Source organism: Neophocaena asiaeorientalis, unplaced genomic scaffold (assembly GCF_003031525.2).
Source record: "Neophocaena asiaeorientalis asiaeorientalis breed wild unplaced genomic scaffold, Neophocaena_asiaeorientalis_V1.1 scaffold33, whole genome shotgun sequence".
Taxonomy (NCBI): Eukaryota; Metazoa; Chordata; class Mammalia; order Artiodactyla; family Phocoenidae; genus Neophocaena; species Neophocaena asiaeorientalis.
Window position 1 is genome coordinate 1,434,418 of NW_020171988.1, and position 14,023 is coordinate 1,448,440.

The following is a 14,023-nucleotide window of genomic DNA, read 5'->3' on the forward strand; positions in this document are numbered from 1 at the left end:
ATGGATCCACAACGAGGTCCTACTGTACAGAACAGGGAACTATATTCAATATCCTGTGATAAGCCATAATGGAAAAGAATGTGAAAAAGAATACATGTATGTATAACTGAATCACTTTGCTGTACAGCAGAAATTAATACAACATTGTAAATCAAGTATACGTCAATAAAAATTTTTTTAATGAGTTTTAAAAAATGGAGTTCTCTTGACCCCATTTCCCTTTCCAGTTACCATCCCATCTTTTTCCTTCCCATTACACTAACATTCTTTGAAATAGCGATTCATACTCGTTACAATTTCTTTCCTCCCAGTTGTTCCCACACCCACTCCAATGTTTCACTCTTGACATCCCTCTTATCAAGATCACCGGTGACCTTCCAGTTGCTACATCAATGGCTGCTCATGAGAACTTCTCTCCTGTTGCATCAAGAATGACCCAGCTGACCAGTCCGTCCTGCTTGAAACACTTTCTTCATGTGGGTTTCTGACAGCACACTCATCTCCTTTTCCTCTTTTCTGTTTATTCAAGCACTTTTTGCAACTCTAATAGTCCCAAACCTCATCAACACCCCATGACTTAGTGGGGGCCCCTAACACAGCCGGGGCATCACCAAACAAGCCAACCATCGAAAGTTTGAACACAATGGATGCAAACAATCAAATGTACAAAAAGCCAAAGAGTTCATAATGATACTTAAAAAAAATAATGTCACTGGTCATCTTCGATCTTTGGAGGTTGCTCAGACACCAACTCTTAATAGGCTAATTGATGAATAAAAGGAATCAAGCACTGACTCTGTCTTTCCAATTCAGACTCATTTTAGGGCAAAGTCAATGAGGGAAAGTTCTTTTTAGAAGAGTCACTGGTAATAAATGCAGAAAAAATGATAGAGATGGGCAATTGATCCTTAATGAAAGAGTAGGTATAGACAATGATCAACAGCTACTAAGATAATTAGGTGAAAGGCTGATAGAGAACTTTTCATTGGGGGGATCAGGCTGACAAAAGCTGAACCCACTGATCAATCTTAAAAACACTAGAAGTGGGACAGACATTAGGTGCCTCCATAGGATGCAACAGAAATACATAACACCGGGCTTCCCTGGTGGCACAGTGGTTGAGAACCTGCCTGCTGATGCATGGGACACGGGTTTGAGCCCTGGTCTGGGAGAGTCCCACATGCCGCGGAGCAACTAGGCCCGTGAGCCACAACTACTGAGCCTGCGCGCCTGGAGCCTGTGCTCTGCAACAAGAGAGGCTGCGATAGTGAGAGGGCCGCGCACCGCGATGAAGAGTGGCACCCGCTCGCTGCAACTAGAGAAAGCCCTCGCACAGAAACGAAGACCCAACACAGCAAAAATAAATGAATAAACTCCTACCCTCAACATCTTCTTAAAAGAAAAAAAAATACGTAACACCACTTACGATGTAGTCCTGCAAAAGAAAAACAAAATCTTGAATCTAAATGAGCTCTAGATCTCCTTACCAGTTTATGTGACATACAGAGGATACAGGGTGATGTTCAACGACACCTTGAGGATACAGTAGGCTGGGTTTACAATGTGGGAAAGTCTATAGGACCAATGCCCCAGTTTCTTCAATGAAATGTCTATGGAGATGTGTGTGGGGTGGGGAGAAGAGACCGTGGATTGAAAGAAGCTCAAAGGACATATCAACCAAATTGCAACACGTGGACTTTGAGGCAGTGGGGGGAAAAGAGCTCAGGAAGGTTGTTTTGATGATATTAAGGAATCACTGTTACTTGTGCTGAGTGTGATGAGGGCATGGTGGTCACATTGAGGTGACATGGCTGTTACACACTGAAGAATTTACAGGTGACATGATATGATTTCTAGGATTTACTTCAAAATACTCCTGAAACATCAAAACACAATGACGTTGAGGGCAGACAAAAATAAACAGCAGAATGTTGGTAATCAGTGAAGCTGGGTGATGGATGTATAATTCTACTGCCTTGTCTACTTTGGTGTATCTTTGAACATTTTCGTAAGACGTTTTTTTTTTTTTTTCTTTCAGAGTAGGGGCTACTGACCAGAAACAGGGTCCCAGGGAACATCCTTATCTCGGAGCTCCACGTCCACCTAAAGACACCCTGTGGACGAGGAAGTGCCCTGTGCCTCAGAGAAAGCCCCTTTAATGGCAGACTATTTGGGAAAGGCCAAGGTATTTGATCCATTTCCTGGTGAGCATTAGCGTTCATTCTAACACAAAATTTGAGAAAGTCTCACACATCGGCTTAACCTATCTTCTGAGTAGACTCTGAAAGGGTCTCATGTCCCAAGAAGAAACATCCTTTCACAAACTCATAAGGCCAGAAGGATCCTCAAGAATGCCTTTAAAACAGCCCATCAGCTCTGGGCAGGTCCTCTCACCCACGTAAGAAGTATCTACTAAGTACTTACCATGTGCCAAAATGAGCGCTGAACAAGACAGAGCCCTACCATGTGCAGGTTACAGGCAGGTGGACTAAACCTGCGCCATCCAGCCTCTTACATCCTTCCTGAATAGGATGAGGAAAAGCAAAGTACTAACACACTCACGCTCATGCACTGCTCTACCGAGCACTTCATATGTTTCATCACCTTTAATCCCTATAACAGCCCTACAGGGGAGGGGGTATTACTACCTCCATTTCACATGCAGGGGCACGTTACGTGCCCACGTGTGTGTAATTACAAACTGAGGCATCAGGTAGATCAGTGACGTGCTCCAGGTCATCTACCCAGTACGTGGCAGAGCTGAGATCTGAACCCAAGCAGCCTGGCTCACAGGCTCTCTCCAGTTGACATTCTCAGCCACCACACTATAAATTCCAAGTCACCCTGGCTGGACTTAATTTGAGGACCAAAGAGATTCTCACTGGCTCAGCAAGCAAGGGCAAAAGGACATCCTTGACAGTGGACCAGATATACTGTTCAGCGCTCAGCACCAGAAAGAGCAGAGCTGGAGGGAGCTACAGTCTAGGCAAAGGTCATGACCTGGCCCCTCAGGGATTTACAGATGGCGACAGTGTCTGGCAGGGTGGCGGGCAGAGCTGGGATCTCCAGGATGGGTGGCCCTCGCTCTATGACACAACACCGGGCACACAGGCCCCTGTCCCACGCCACACTGAAGCTGCTCCCCGGCATCTCCACTCCCAACACAGAAAGGCCTGGGGCGGACTCCCTCTCGGTAGCTGGGTGTCCCCCCGCTACCAGCTGCCCTGGCCAGTGGGCAGAAGGGCCCTGCGGTGCTCTCACGCCCTTGAACCTCAGCATGCTCCGCCCTCAAGGCCAGCCCTCGGCCTGGACACTTTGGGGCCAACGGGTGACTCAGGCTCCTTAGGGAGGTCAGAGCTCCTCATGTTCCCCTCACCTCTGAAATGGTGACCATCATTGCCCTGAACGGACTCTGATGGTCCTGTCGGGTCAAGGGTCCCCCTCTCCTCCCACGGAATTCAAATCTGGGATTGAAACAGTTGACAAATGATCCCTGCTTAAAACAAAATTCAAAACAGGGCAGAGGCTAGAATGGTGATGCTAGCCGTCGCCAGACCCCACGAGTCAGTGATGTGTTTAAGTCCTGGAGTCCCTGTGAGACCTGCAACCCCAGAGAGGAGAAAGGGTCTCCTGCCCTCTCATCAGCTGGAGAACAGAATCCTCTCCATGGACCCCTGCATTCTGGCTCTGGTCTGCCCTTCTTCCCGGATCCCCCTTACCTCATGGGGTTCTCCAGGAAAGTGGCCATGGTCCGAGACTGCCTGTCACAGAAAGGAGGGCCTGGCCTGAGCCTGGGGACTTATTTCAGGTATTTTAAACTCTAAATAGAGATAAGAAGTAAAGTCTGCTTTCTAGCAGTTCCACCAGAGCAGCCTTAGGACGATGCTCTCCACTCTGTCCATGCATCCCGGGGACCACCTCCCAACCCCAGGCTTAGCAAGGGATTAAACGGTAGTTGCTTTCTTTTAGTCACTCAACAAGTATGTGAGAAGCTGCCGTGCCAGGAACAACTTTGGCAAAAGAATGAAATAAAAGGCAGAGGAACAGGGTTTGGAATTGGCTCTGTAACCCCTAATCAATCCTAAGCACATTTCTATAGCCAGCCAGCCGAGCCACTAAAGGCAGATTCAACAGGGAACACGGCAGTCATCCTTGCCTTTGTCCCAAACAAGAAGCCGCCTCCCACGTGTAGCACTGAGGCAGGTGGCCAAAGACACAGACCCCAGGAAAGGTTTCATCTGAGAAGAAACTAACAATTAGGATACATACTGAGGTTGTTTATTAACATGAAGCAAATATGCTGGATGTTCAATTCCATAAAGCAGTTTTCCTAATAATTTTCTATTTCCAAATCCAACTTCTGAAGAAGCAAGGCTGCAGGCAACAATAAGGTAAACTAAAACATTAAATTTTTATTTATTTATTTTTGGCTGCGTTGGGTCTTTGTTGCTGCACGTGGGCTTTCTCTAGTTGAAGCAAGCAGGGGCTACTCTTCGTTGCGCTGCGCAGGTTTCTCACTGCAGTGGTTTCCCTTGTCGCAGAGCATGGGCTCTAGGCGCACACGCTTCAGCAGCTGTGGCACGCAGGCTCAGGAGTTGTGGCATGTGGGCTTAGTTGCTCCATGGCATGTGGGATCTTCCCAGACCAGGGCTTGAACCCGTGTCCCCTGCATTGACAGGCGGATTCTTAACCACTGTGCCACCAAGGAAGTCCCTAAGACATTAAATATAAAGCATTTCAAATGAAATTAAATTTATTCAACATAAGATATATAGGTTGTTATCAAATAATTTAAAGATAGCCTACATTTCACACACAAAACCATATTTTCATATGACTGAATAAAAGTCTATGTCTTTTTTTCCCTTAAGGGGAAAGAAAATCCCTATTGACTAATTCAAGGTACATCATGAGATAATCAAGCAGTTATTCATAAAAGAAAGTCAACGTAGTGAAAGTCAGTTTAATCAATGAAGTTTTTGCAACAAGTTTATCATTTAAGTCTGTCAGCTGGTTTTTCTTGTTTCTCCAACCGGTCACTGAGTTCACAGCCTTAAAAACTAAGACTGGGTAGAGGTAAATTCATCCACCACGAATCACAGAGTGTGGACACAGAGTGTCCCTGTCCTCGTGGACCTCCATCCCACCCTTCTGCACCTGCGCCTGCCCCCTACCACCACTTCTCAAAGTAGATGTGCTCTTTGGGAACGTGGCTGCTCTCCAGTTCCTTGGAGAAGAAGTCTGTCATGGGAGGTGGGCCACAAATGTAGAACAAGGTCTCTCTTGAAATATGATATCTTATCTCCTTCTCCGTTATTCTTCCTTCTACCAAAAAACAGAATAAACACCAATTTAAGCCAGATGTGTCTGTACTGAAAAGAGGAAGGACTAACCACAACTCGGCAACAGTGTTTATTTTCAGTAACTAAGCTCAGTGGGTCACGTCCTGAGTCATCAGCATGCTGGCTCCTGCTGGTGTCCTGGCCGGACCCAAGCAGAGAGCGCGTCTCCAGGTTTCCTGAATCCACGGCAAGCAATGAGGGCAGCTGATCATAATGCGCTCACCAGACAGGGCCAGGGAGCATACTGATCTCTGGGAGAGATTCAAAACTGCCTTCAGCAAAGTAAATAAACTGCTTTGTGAGAACTCCTCCCAGGGAGGGGAAACCACGAGAAATTTAAATTACTATTAATGGCAAATGGAATTGATTCAGTCAAAGCCGGAGTATAATTCTTTGTATGCATACTACGGCGATGACGCAAAGGTCCCCTAAAAAATGCAGAAAATAAATTTTAATATGGGCAGCAGGAGATGTGTATATAATAAGTAAATCCAACTAACCTCTCTGTATTTTTCCATGATGAATCGTCTCTCAATTCCCCAAGTAGTGACATTCCCAGCCAGCAACTCCCAGCAATAAAGCATCTACACTCAACCAACTGGCACATCCACAAAATAACGGTGTGGATACAGTCAAAACATCTTTAGGGGACTCACCCGTGATGTACGGCTTGAGTTCTGCACTGATTTGTGTAGTCTGTTTTGTAACATGCAAACTGCATGCAATCTTCTCAGGAAATTCATTTACTAAATCAAGGATATTTTTCTGGAATGTCAAACATATTTGGTCACACTACAATTTAAAAAAATCAAAACAGATGTGCACCCCCAGGGACACTGAACCTCCACTGCCATTCCACACACGTCTGCCCCTCCGCTCTCTACTTAGAGAGATATTGTTTGCAGCCGAGCAGACCAGAGCATTCAGAGTACAGAGGGCTATTTGGCTTTAATTGAAATCTGAATATGCTAACAAGCATATTACTAACTCTCCGGGAGTTTTTTCTTTTTCCTTTTTCTCAGGCGTGGGCAATTAAGCAGCAGTTTCACTGACCACAGTTGTGTCTTTTAACTGTTTCTGTTCTTTTGTTCATCCTTGCAGCTGCAAAGCAACCCAGAGTGAAACGCTTCTCCTTGTCAAATGGACTTAGCTTCCACAGATGCAACCGCTGGGAGTTTCACATACCCAGCTGGGTCTTACCTACTCCTGTGCCATCTGAGCCCACCCGTAGTCCTCGTGACTCTCTGGGGAACCCCAGCGCCATGGTGACTTTCCTCCTCATCCACCTCCTGATTCAAGCCCCCAGCCCTGCCCTCTCCTGTCACTGCACTGGGAGCCTCCTCAGCACTAGCTTTTTAAATTGTCCTGGGCCTCATTTGAACATGATTCAGCCTTTCCAGCTTCTGAACTATTGCAGAGAAGACGGAATAGAGACAAGAAAGGTCCGTGGACACTAATACCATGATGCGAGTCTGCTCACAGCAAGCTATGGGACACACACTCCTCCCTTACCTTGAACAGGAGCTCACTGGTGTTTTTTGCACTGTAGAACAGTCTGATTGTTCCAATCTCATACCCACGTCCCTTGTTCGCCCGTTCTCTGTGGAGGTCTGCTGCATGCCGCAGGATGGAAAGCAGAGGGTTAATTCCAACTCCTCCCGCAATCAACACAAGGTTTCTAGAGGCATCTGCAGGCTGAGGGTCAAAGAAGAACTCTCCACCCACTCTCATGGCCACTTCCGAGTCCAGTGTACACTGAGGGGGGAGAGAAACGAGCCTTTAATGCTGTGTAGCAAAGGTCTTAAACCATGTTCTTCCTTCGGAAAGCAGAGTGCATCCACCTCCTATATTCTGGTCACATTTTAGGGCCATTTTTACAGCTTGCTCTCAGTTCTCGCAGGGCCGTGAACTGATCCCACCTGTGCCTCATACAGGCCATGTGCTCCTCCACCTTCATGATGCAGGCTGCACAGCCACTCTGGTGTTGAGAAACGGAGGCTCGCTTCAGGAATCCTGCCATTTGTTAACTTCTCAGGTGCTGAACTAACTGGGTTGTGCAGAGAGGCACTGGGCCCAGGGGACAGCCCTGACGTATGAGTGTCCCTTTCTGAGCTGTGCGCCTGTGCTCTGATTAAAGCCTTGGAGCTGAGAGGCGGGATGGGGCTACCCTGGGCTCATCAGGGCTGAGAAGTGTGGGTCCCCAGGCTTCCTCGTGGCCGCCAGCAGGGAACAGCCAGGCTGCTCCACAGGCTGAGGCCAGCACTGTGGTCCTGCTCAGTGCTGTCAGCTTCTCCCCGGAGCAGAACAGGCAGCCAGAGGTTCCAGCCTAGGGGTTGAGTACCAATCACACCCACCCAGGTAAAACAGCTACAACTGGGTGAGGTCACTTACACCAGAGATACCATCAGAGCTGAATGCACTGGTTCTCCATGGGGGCGGTACTGCCCCTGAAGGAGGTGTTTTGGAAATCTGTGGTGACACTTTTTTCAGGTCATGATGACTTGGGGAATCCAACTGGCATTTAGAGGGCAGGGCCAGAGACACCAGATGTCCTGTGAAGTTAGTGGTGCCCAGAAGCTGGCTCCTACTAAGTGGATGGTTAAATCTGCAGGAATTGTGTGGGCCAGTTTCTACTGGTAGTTTGATGCCAGCAACTGTGGGAGTATTTACAGCACAGAAATCAGCAAATGAGGCAAATGAGGGCTTTTAAGTCAGAGAGCTGGTGTGGCGGCACACCAGTCTCTGTGATGCACAGGGCTGCCCTGCACAGACTTCTAAAAGATCCATGGGACGTACATGCAGGTGAAAACTGGTTTGGAACGATCTGAGACTAGACCCTAAATCATTTTACAAAAAAACTCGACCACAGGGCAGACAGCAGAAGCAAGAAGAACCACAATCCTGCAGCCTGTGGAACAAAAACTACCATTGACAGAAAGAAAGACATGATGAAAAGGCAGAGGGCTATGTACCAGATGAAGGAACAAGATAAAACCCCAGAAAAACAACTAAATGAAGTGGAGATAGGCAACATTCCAGAAAGAGAATTCAGAATAATGATGGTAAAGATGATTCAGGACCTCAGAAAAAGAATGGAGGCAAAGATAGAGAAGATGCAAGAAATGTTTAACAAAGACCTAGAAGAATTAAAGAACAAACAAACAGAGATTAACAATACAATAACTGAAATGAAAACTACACTAGAAGGAATCAATAGCAGAATAACTGAGGCAGAAGAACGGATAAGTGACCTGGAAGACACAATGGTGGAACTCACTGCTGTGGAACAGAATAAAGATAAAAGAATGAAAAGAAATGAAGACAGCCTAAGAGACCTCTGGGACAACGTTAAACACAACAACATTCGCTTTACAGGGGTCTCAGAAGGAGAAGACAGAGAGAAAGGACCCGAGAAAATATTTGAAGAGATGATAGTCGAAAACTTCCCTAACATGGGAAAGGAAATAGCCACCCAAGTCCCGGAAGTGCAGAGAGTCCCATACAGGATAAACCCAAGGAGAAACATGCCAAGACACACAGTAATCAAATTGGCAAAAATTAAAGACAAAGAAAAATCAGTGAAAGCAGCAAGGGAAAAATGACAAATAACAGACAAGGAAACTCCCATAAGGTTAACAGCTGATTTCTCAGCAGAAACTCTACAAGCCAGAAGGGAGTGGCATGACATATTTAAAGCGATGAAAGGGAAAAACCTACAACCAAGATTACTCTACCCGGCAAGGATCTCATTCAGATTCAATGGAGAAATCAAAAGCTTTACAGACAAGCAAAAGCTAAGAGAATTCCGTACCACCAAACCAGCTCTACAACAAATGCTAAAGGAACTTCTCTAACGGGGAAGCACAAGAGGAGAAAAGGACCCACAAAAACAAACCCAAAACAATTAAGAAAATGGTCATAATTACCTTAAACGTGAATGGATTAAATGCTCCAACCAAAAGACACAGGCTCGCTGAATGGATACAAAAACAAGACCCATATATATATGCTGTCTACAAGAGACCCACTTCAGACCTAGGGACACATACAGACTGAAAGTGAGGGGATGGAAAAAGATATTCCATGCAAATGGAAATCAAAAGAAAGCTGGAGTAGCAATACTCCTATCAGGTAAAATAGACTTTAAAATAAAGAACATTACAAGAGACAAGGAAAGACACTACATAACGATCAAGGGATCAATCCAAGAAGAAATGTAACAATTATAAATATATATGCACCCAACACAGGAGCACCTCAATACATAAGGCAACTGCTAACAGCTATAAAAGAGGAAATCGACAGTAACACAATAATACTTTAACACCTCACTTACACCAATGGACAGATCATCCAAACAGAAAATTAATAAGGAAACACAAGCTTTAAATGACACAAAAGACCAGATAGATTTGGTATTTATAGGACATTCAATGCAAAAACAGCAGATTACACTTTCTTCTCTAGTGCGCACGGAACATTCTCCAGGACAGGTCACATCTTGGGTCACAAATCAAGTCTTAGTAAATTTAAAAATACTGAAATCATATCAAGCATCTTTTCTGACCACAGTGCTATGAGATTAGAAATTACAGGGAAAAAAACGGTAAAAACCACAAACATATGCAGGCTAAACAATACATTACTAAATAACCAAGAGATCACTGAAGAAATCAAAGAGGAAATCAAAAAAATACCTAGAGACAAATGACAATGAAAACAGAATGATCCAAAACCTATGGGATGCAGCAAAAGCATTTCTAAGAGGTTAAATTTATAGCAATACAAGCCTACCTCAAGAAACAAGAAAAATCTCAAATAAACAATCTAACCTTACACTTAAAAGAACTAGAGAAAGAAGAACAAACAAAACTCAAAGTTAGTAGAAGGAAAGAAATCAAAAAGATCAGAGCAGAAATAAATGAAATAGAAACAAAGAAAACAACAGCAAAAGTCAATAAAACTAAAAGCTGGTTCTTTGAGAAGATAAACAAAATTGATAAACCATTAGCCAGACCCATCAAGAAAAAGAGGGAGAGACTCAAATCAATAAAATTAGAAATGAAAAAGGAGACGTTAGAACAGACACTGCAAAAATACAAAGCATCCTAAGAGACTACTACAAGCAACTCTATGCCAATAAAATTTTAGGACAACTTGGAAGAAATGGACAAATTCTTAGAAAGGTATAAGCTTCCAAGACTGAACCAGGAAGAAATAGAAAATATAAGCAGACCAATCACAAGTAATGAAATTGAAACTGTGATTAAAAATCTTCCAACAAACAAAAATCCAGGACCAGATGGCTTCACAGGTGAATTCTACCAAACATTTAGAGAAGAGCTAACACCCATCCTTCTCAAACTCTTCCAAAACACTGCAGAGGAAGGAACACTCCCAAACTCATTCTATAAGACCACCATCACTCTGTTACCAAAACCAAAGATACGGGCTTCCCTGGTGGCGCAGTGATTGAGAGTACGCCTGCCGATGCAGGGGACATGGGTTCGTGCCCCGGTCCAGGAGGATCCCACATGCCGCAGAGCGGCTGGGTCCATGAGCCGTGGTCGCTGAGCCAGCCTGCACATCCGGAGCCTGTGCCCTACAATGGGAGAGGCCACAACAGTGAGAGGCCCGTGTACCGCAAAAAAACAAAACCAAACCAAAGACACTACAAAAACAGAAAATTACACACCTATATCACTGATGAATATAGATGCAAAAATCCTCAACAAAATACTAGCAAACAGAATCCAACAACACATTAAAAGGATCATACACCATGATCAAGTGGGATTTATCCCAGGGATGCAAGGATTCTTCAGTATACACAAATCAATCAATGTGATACACCATATTAACAAACTGAAGAATAAAAACCATATGATCATCTCAATAGATGCAGAAAAAGCTTTTGACCAAATTCAACACCCATTTATGATAAAAAACCCAAACAGGGAGAGGCCCAAAAACTGAAAAAAAAAAAAAAAAAAAAAACACCCAGAAACAAAAACAAGTCAAAGTATTGTTTGCCTGGATCTAACGTGGTCTGAATTTTCCAGAAGGTCACTGCCATGTAGATTGTATGTTGTTGTGTCCAGAAATTTACCAAACGTGTTCACTATTCTGGAGAACCACATCCCAGTGTACAGCACGTATGTGTGGTCATTCTGTTGCCAGGAAACACCTGCACCACCTGCATCTGTATACGTGTATTCCCGGTGATCCTACACTGGGGAACAGCAACCTGCCTACCTCATTCTACCTTCTAGTTTAGACATGTCTCACCATTTATACACTGAAATACAGTCTTTGATTATGGATCACTTTCCTTTATTTCTCCTTTGTATTGTATTTAGAGAATTGTGTTATATTTTAAATGTATTTATTTAATGTATGTACCTATGTATATACTAACTTTGAATTTCATTTCAGAAATGAAAGGGGGCATTGGATCCAGCAGTGTTGAGAACCCTTAATTTGGATAAAAACACACTGATCTAGGAGTCAGAAAGGTAACTTTTAATCACAGCCCCTATGAAATCCAGCAAGTCCCTTCGCTCCTCTCAGCCTCTGCTGCCACACCTGGAAAATGGGTTCCAGCCCCCGTCCTGCTCACCCCCCAGGGCCATGGTGGGCATTGCATGACACTGTGGGGGAACCCCTGCTGGCAGCAAGCACTACATGGAGGGTATTTTGGTCATGTGGCTGTCACAGAAGAAAAAACACAGGGGGTGCCTGCTTCCTTCTTCCCTGTCACCAAAAAACAGAACTTAGGAATAAAGAAATCATTTATACTAGGAGCATTCTTGACACAAGTCAACTGAGTAGACTCCCTCAGTTCAGGCACTTTCTGAAGACCAACCCTGAGCACTCACCTGGTGTCTTGCCTGACAGGTGCACAGTAAGTACTTTTTGATATGAATTTAATTTGGGGCTCTACAACTTAAAGAACTAAACTTAGAGAAAATCTAAGAAAAAATGAAAATTATGTGAATTCACAGAACAGGTCCTTTTTGGTCAAGAACTGTTAAATGAATGGAAATCCTTTCTCTGAGAGGGAAAAAAAACCCCATCTGAACTATTTTAAAGATGCAGGAGATTTTTACATGAAGGATGGTACATGGGTTTTCATTTTTGACAGAAGAAAGTAGCAGCAAGGGTGCATTCTTTTAGGAATAACTAAAATCTAGGAATTGCTACACTGTCTTCCAAAGTGCTTTAAAATGCTCTTCCCGTTCCAGTCTTGAAAACAGAAATCTGTGGAGGCTCTGTCTAATGATGACAGCAGAGTTAATCTCTCTCCCCTCCTCTCCTTCTTGCCTGTACATTTCTCTTTATCTCTAAGAATCTAAGAGTAAAAGAGACTAAGAAACAAGACAGAAATAATTCCCTCCAATGGTCACCTTCAGAGTGCTTAGTAATGACACCAAACAAAATCTTTAGGTTACTGTTTTTAGAAACCAGAGCATTTTCAACCCTTAAGTTGTCAAGAAAATACGTTCCAGAGAAAGATAATAATCAAGAAGCCTGTCGTCTCCTTAGTGACAAAATAATCTTCAGTAGATCTATCTCCTAATTTGCTAGCATCTGGAAAGAATCAAAAGCCACCTTTGTCTTTTGTTGATCAATAAAAACTGCCAGGGTAGCATGAACACGAGACTCAAAGTGCTGTAGAGTATAAAATGGAAGCGAGTAAAGGGACATTACCTTCAATTACATGGCAATGTATCTAATTTGGATATAGATTTTCTACTTTTGAAATAAACAACTTTTCCACTGCAACTGGCGCCCAGCACACAATAGCTGTCTACAACCCTTTACCCTACCAGGAGCTTGAGCCAAAGCAGAGAAAATAAAGGAAGACGTTTATGGCACTTTATTCGATGTCCCAACACAGCAGCCTGCTGCCACCGAGACACTCACGTGCCTCTATTGTCCACTCTAATAGCTTAATAAGACGAATCCTCAGGAGGAAAACAGACACCTGAGAATGGTTCCAAGAAAAATCTGACTTCATAAAGGCTGTTTGCAACTCCCACTGGGCAGAGTGGAGCAGGCAATACAGTTAGGATGTGCACTCAAGCAATGCCACTTGGAGATTTTCTACAGCCTCTTGGAATAAGTTCCTCCACTGAAATGCCAATGAGCCATGAAACCAAGCAGGAAGCTATGGACCAGGAACAGGTCCAGGTCACGTAGGCGGCCAACAACTGGAGGGGGCACGTGGCACTAGGAGCCCAGATGGCTAAGCTCCTTTTAGCACTGAGCTCGGGGCACATGGACACCTTGCTGGTCCCACCCTCAGGGCATACTTTAACAACTCAGGATGCAACCTGGAGATAGTGATGGAGGAAAATCCAAAGAGAATATAAAAAGGAATGAGATAGCCGAGGCCACACCAAAGGAAGGACTCAGAAGGTCGCAGGGTAGAAATGTGACAGGATACATTTACAATGGAAATGCTAAGGCAAGCAGCTAGAAATGTGTGTAAACAGATACAACCTGACATGTAAACCATAGGAAGAATATTTTTTTATGCTGCTGTAGATTTAGAAATCTTTTATTTTTTACATTATCTTTACGGTAACAGTTTTTTGTTGTTGTACACTTCTATGAATTTTAACACAAACATAGAGAAGTGTAGCACCAAAATTGATACTGAGCAGTTCCACCCCCCC

The 14,023-nt window shown here is 44.1% G+C and overlaps 1 protein-coding gene across 2 annotated transcripts in view; it reads right to left on the reverse strand.

Annotated features, from left to right (window-relative positions):
- Nucleotides 1-4,728: 4,728 nt before the first annotated feature.
- The window catches only part of OXNAD1 (oxidoreductase NAD binding domain containing 1), a 49,604-nt gene continuing 40,309 nt past the window's right edge, over nucleotides 4,729-14,023 (reverse strand). For both annotated transcript variants that reach the window (XM_024747984.1, XM_024747993.1), the window contains 3 exons: nucleotides 6,855-7,097; nucleotides 5,999-6,107; nucleotides 4,729-5,325 (listed from right to left, as the gene is read on the reverse strand). In XM_024747984.1, coding sequence (XP_024603752.1) covers nucleotides 5,171-5,325; nucleotides 5,999-6,107; nucleotides 6,855-7,097 — 507 coding nt within the window. In that variant the 3' untranslated portion in view covers nucleotides 4,729-5,170. The remainder of the gene's footprint in view (nucleotides 5,326-5,998; nucleotides 6,108-6,854; nucleotides 7,098-14,023) is intronic.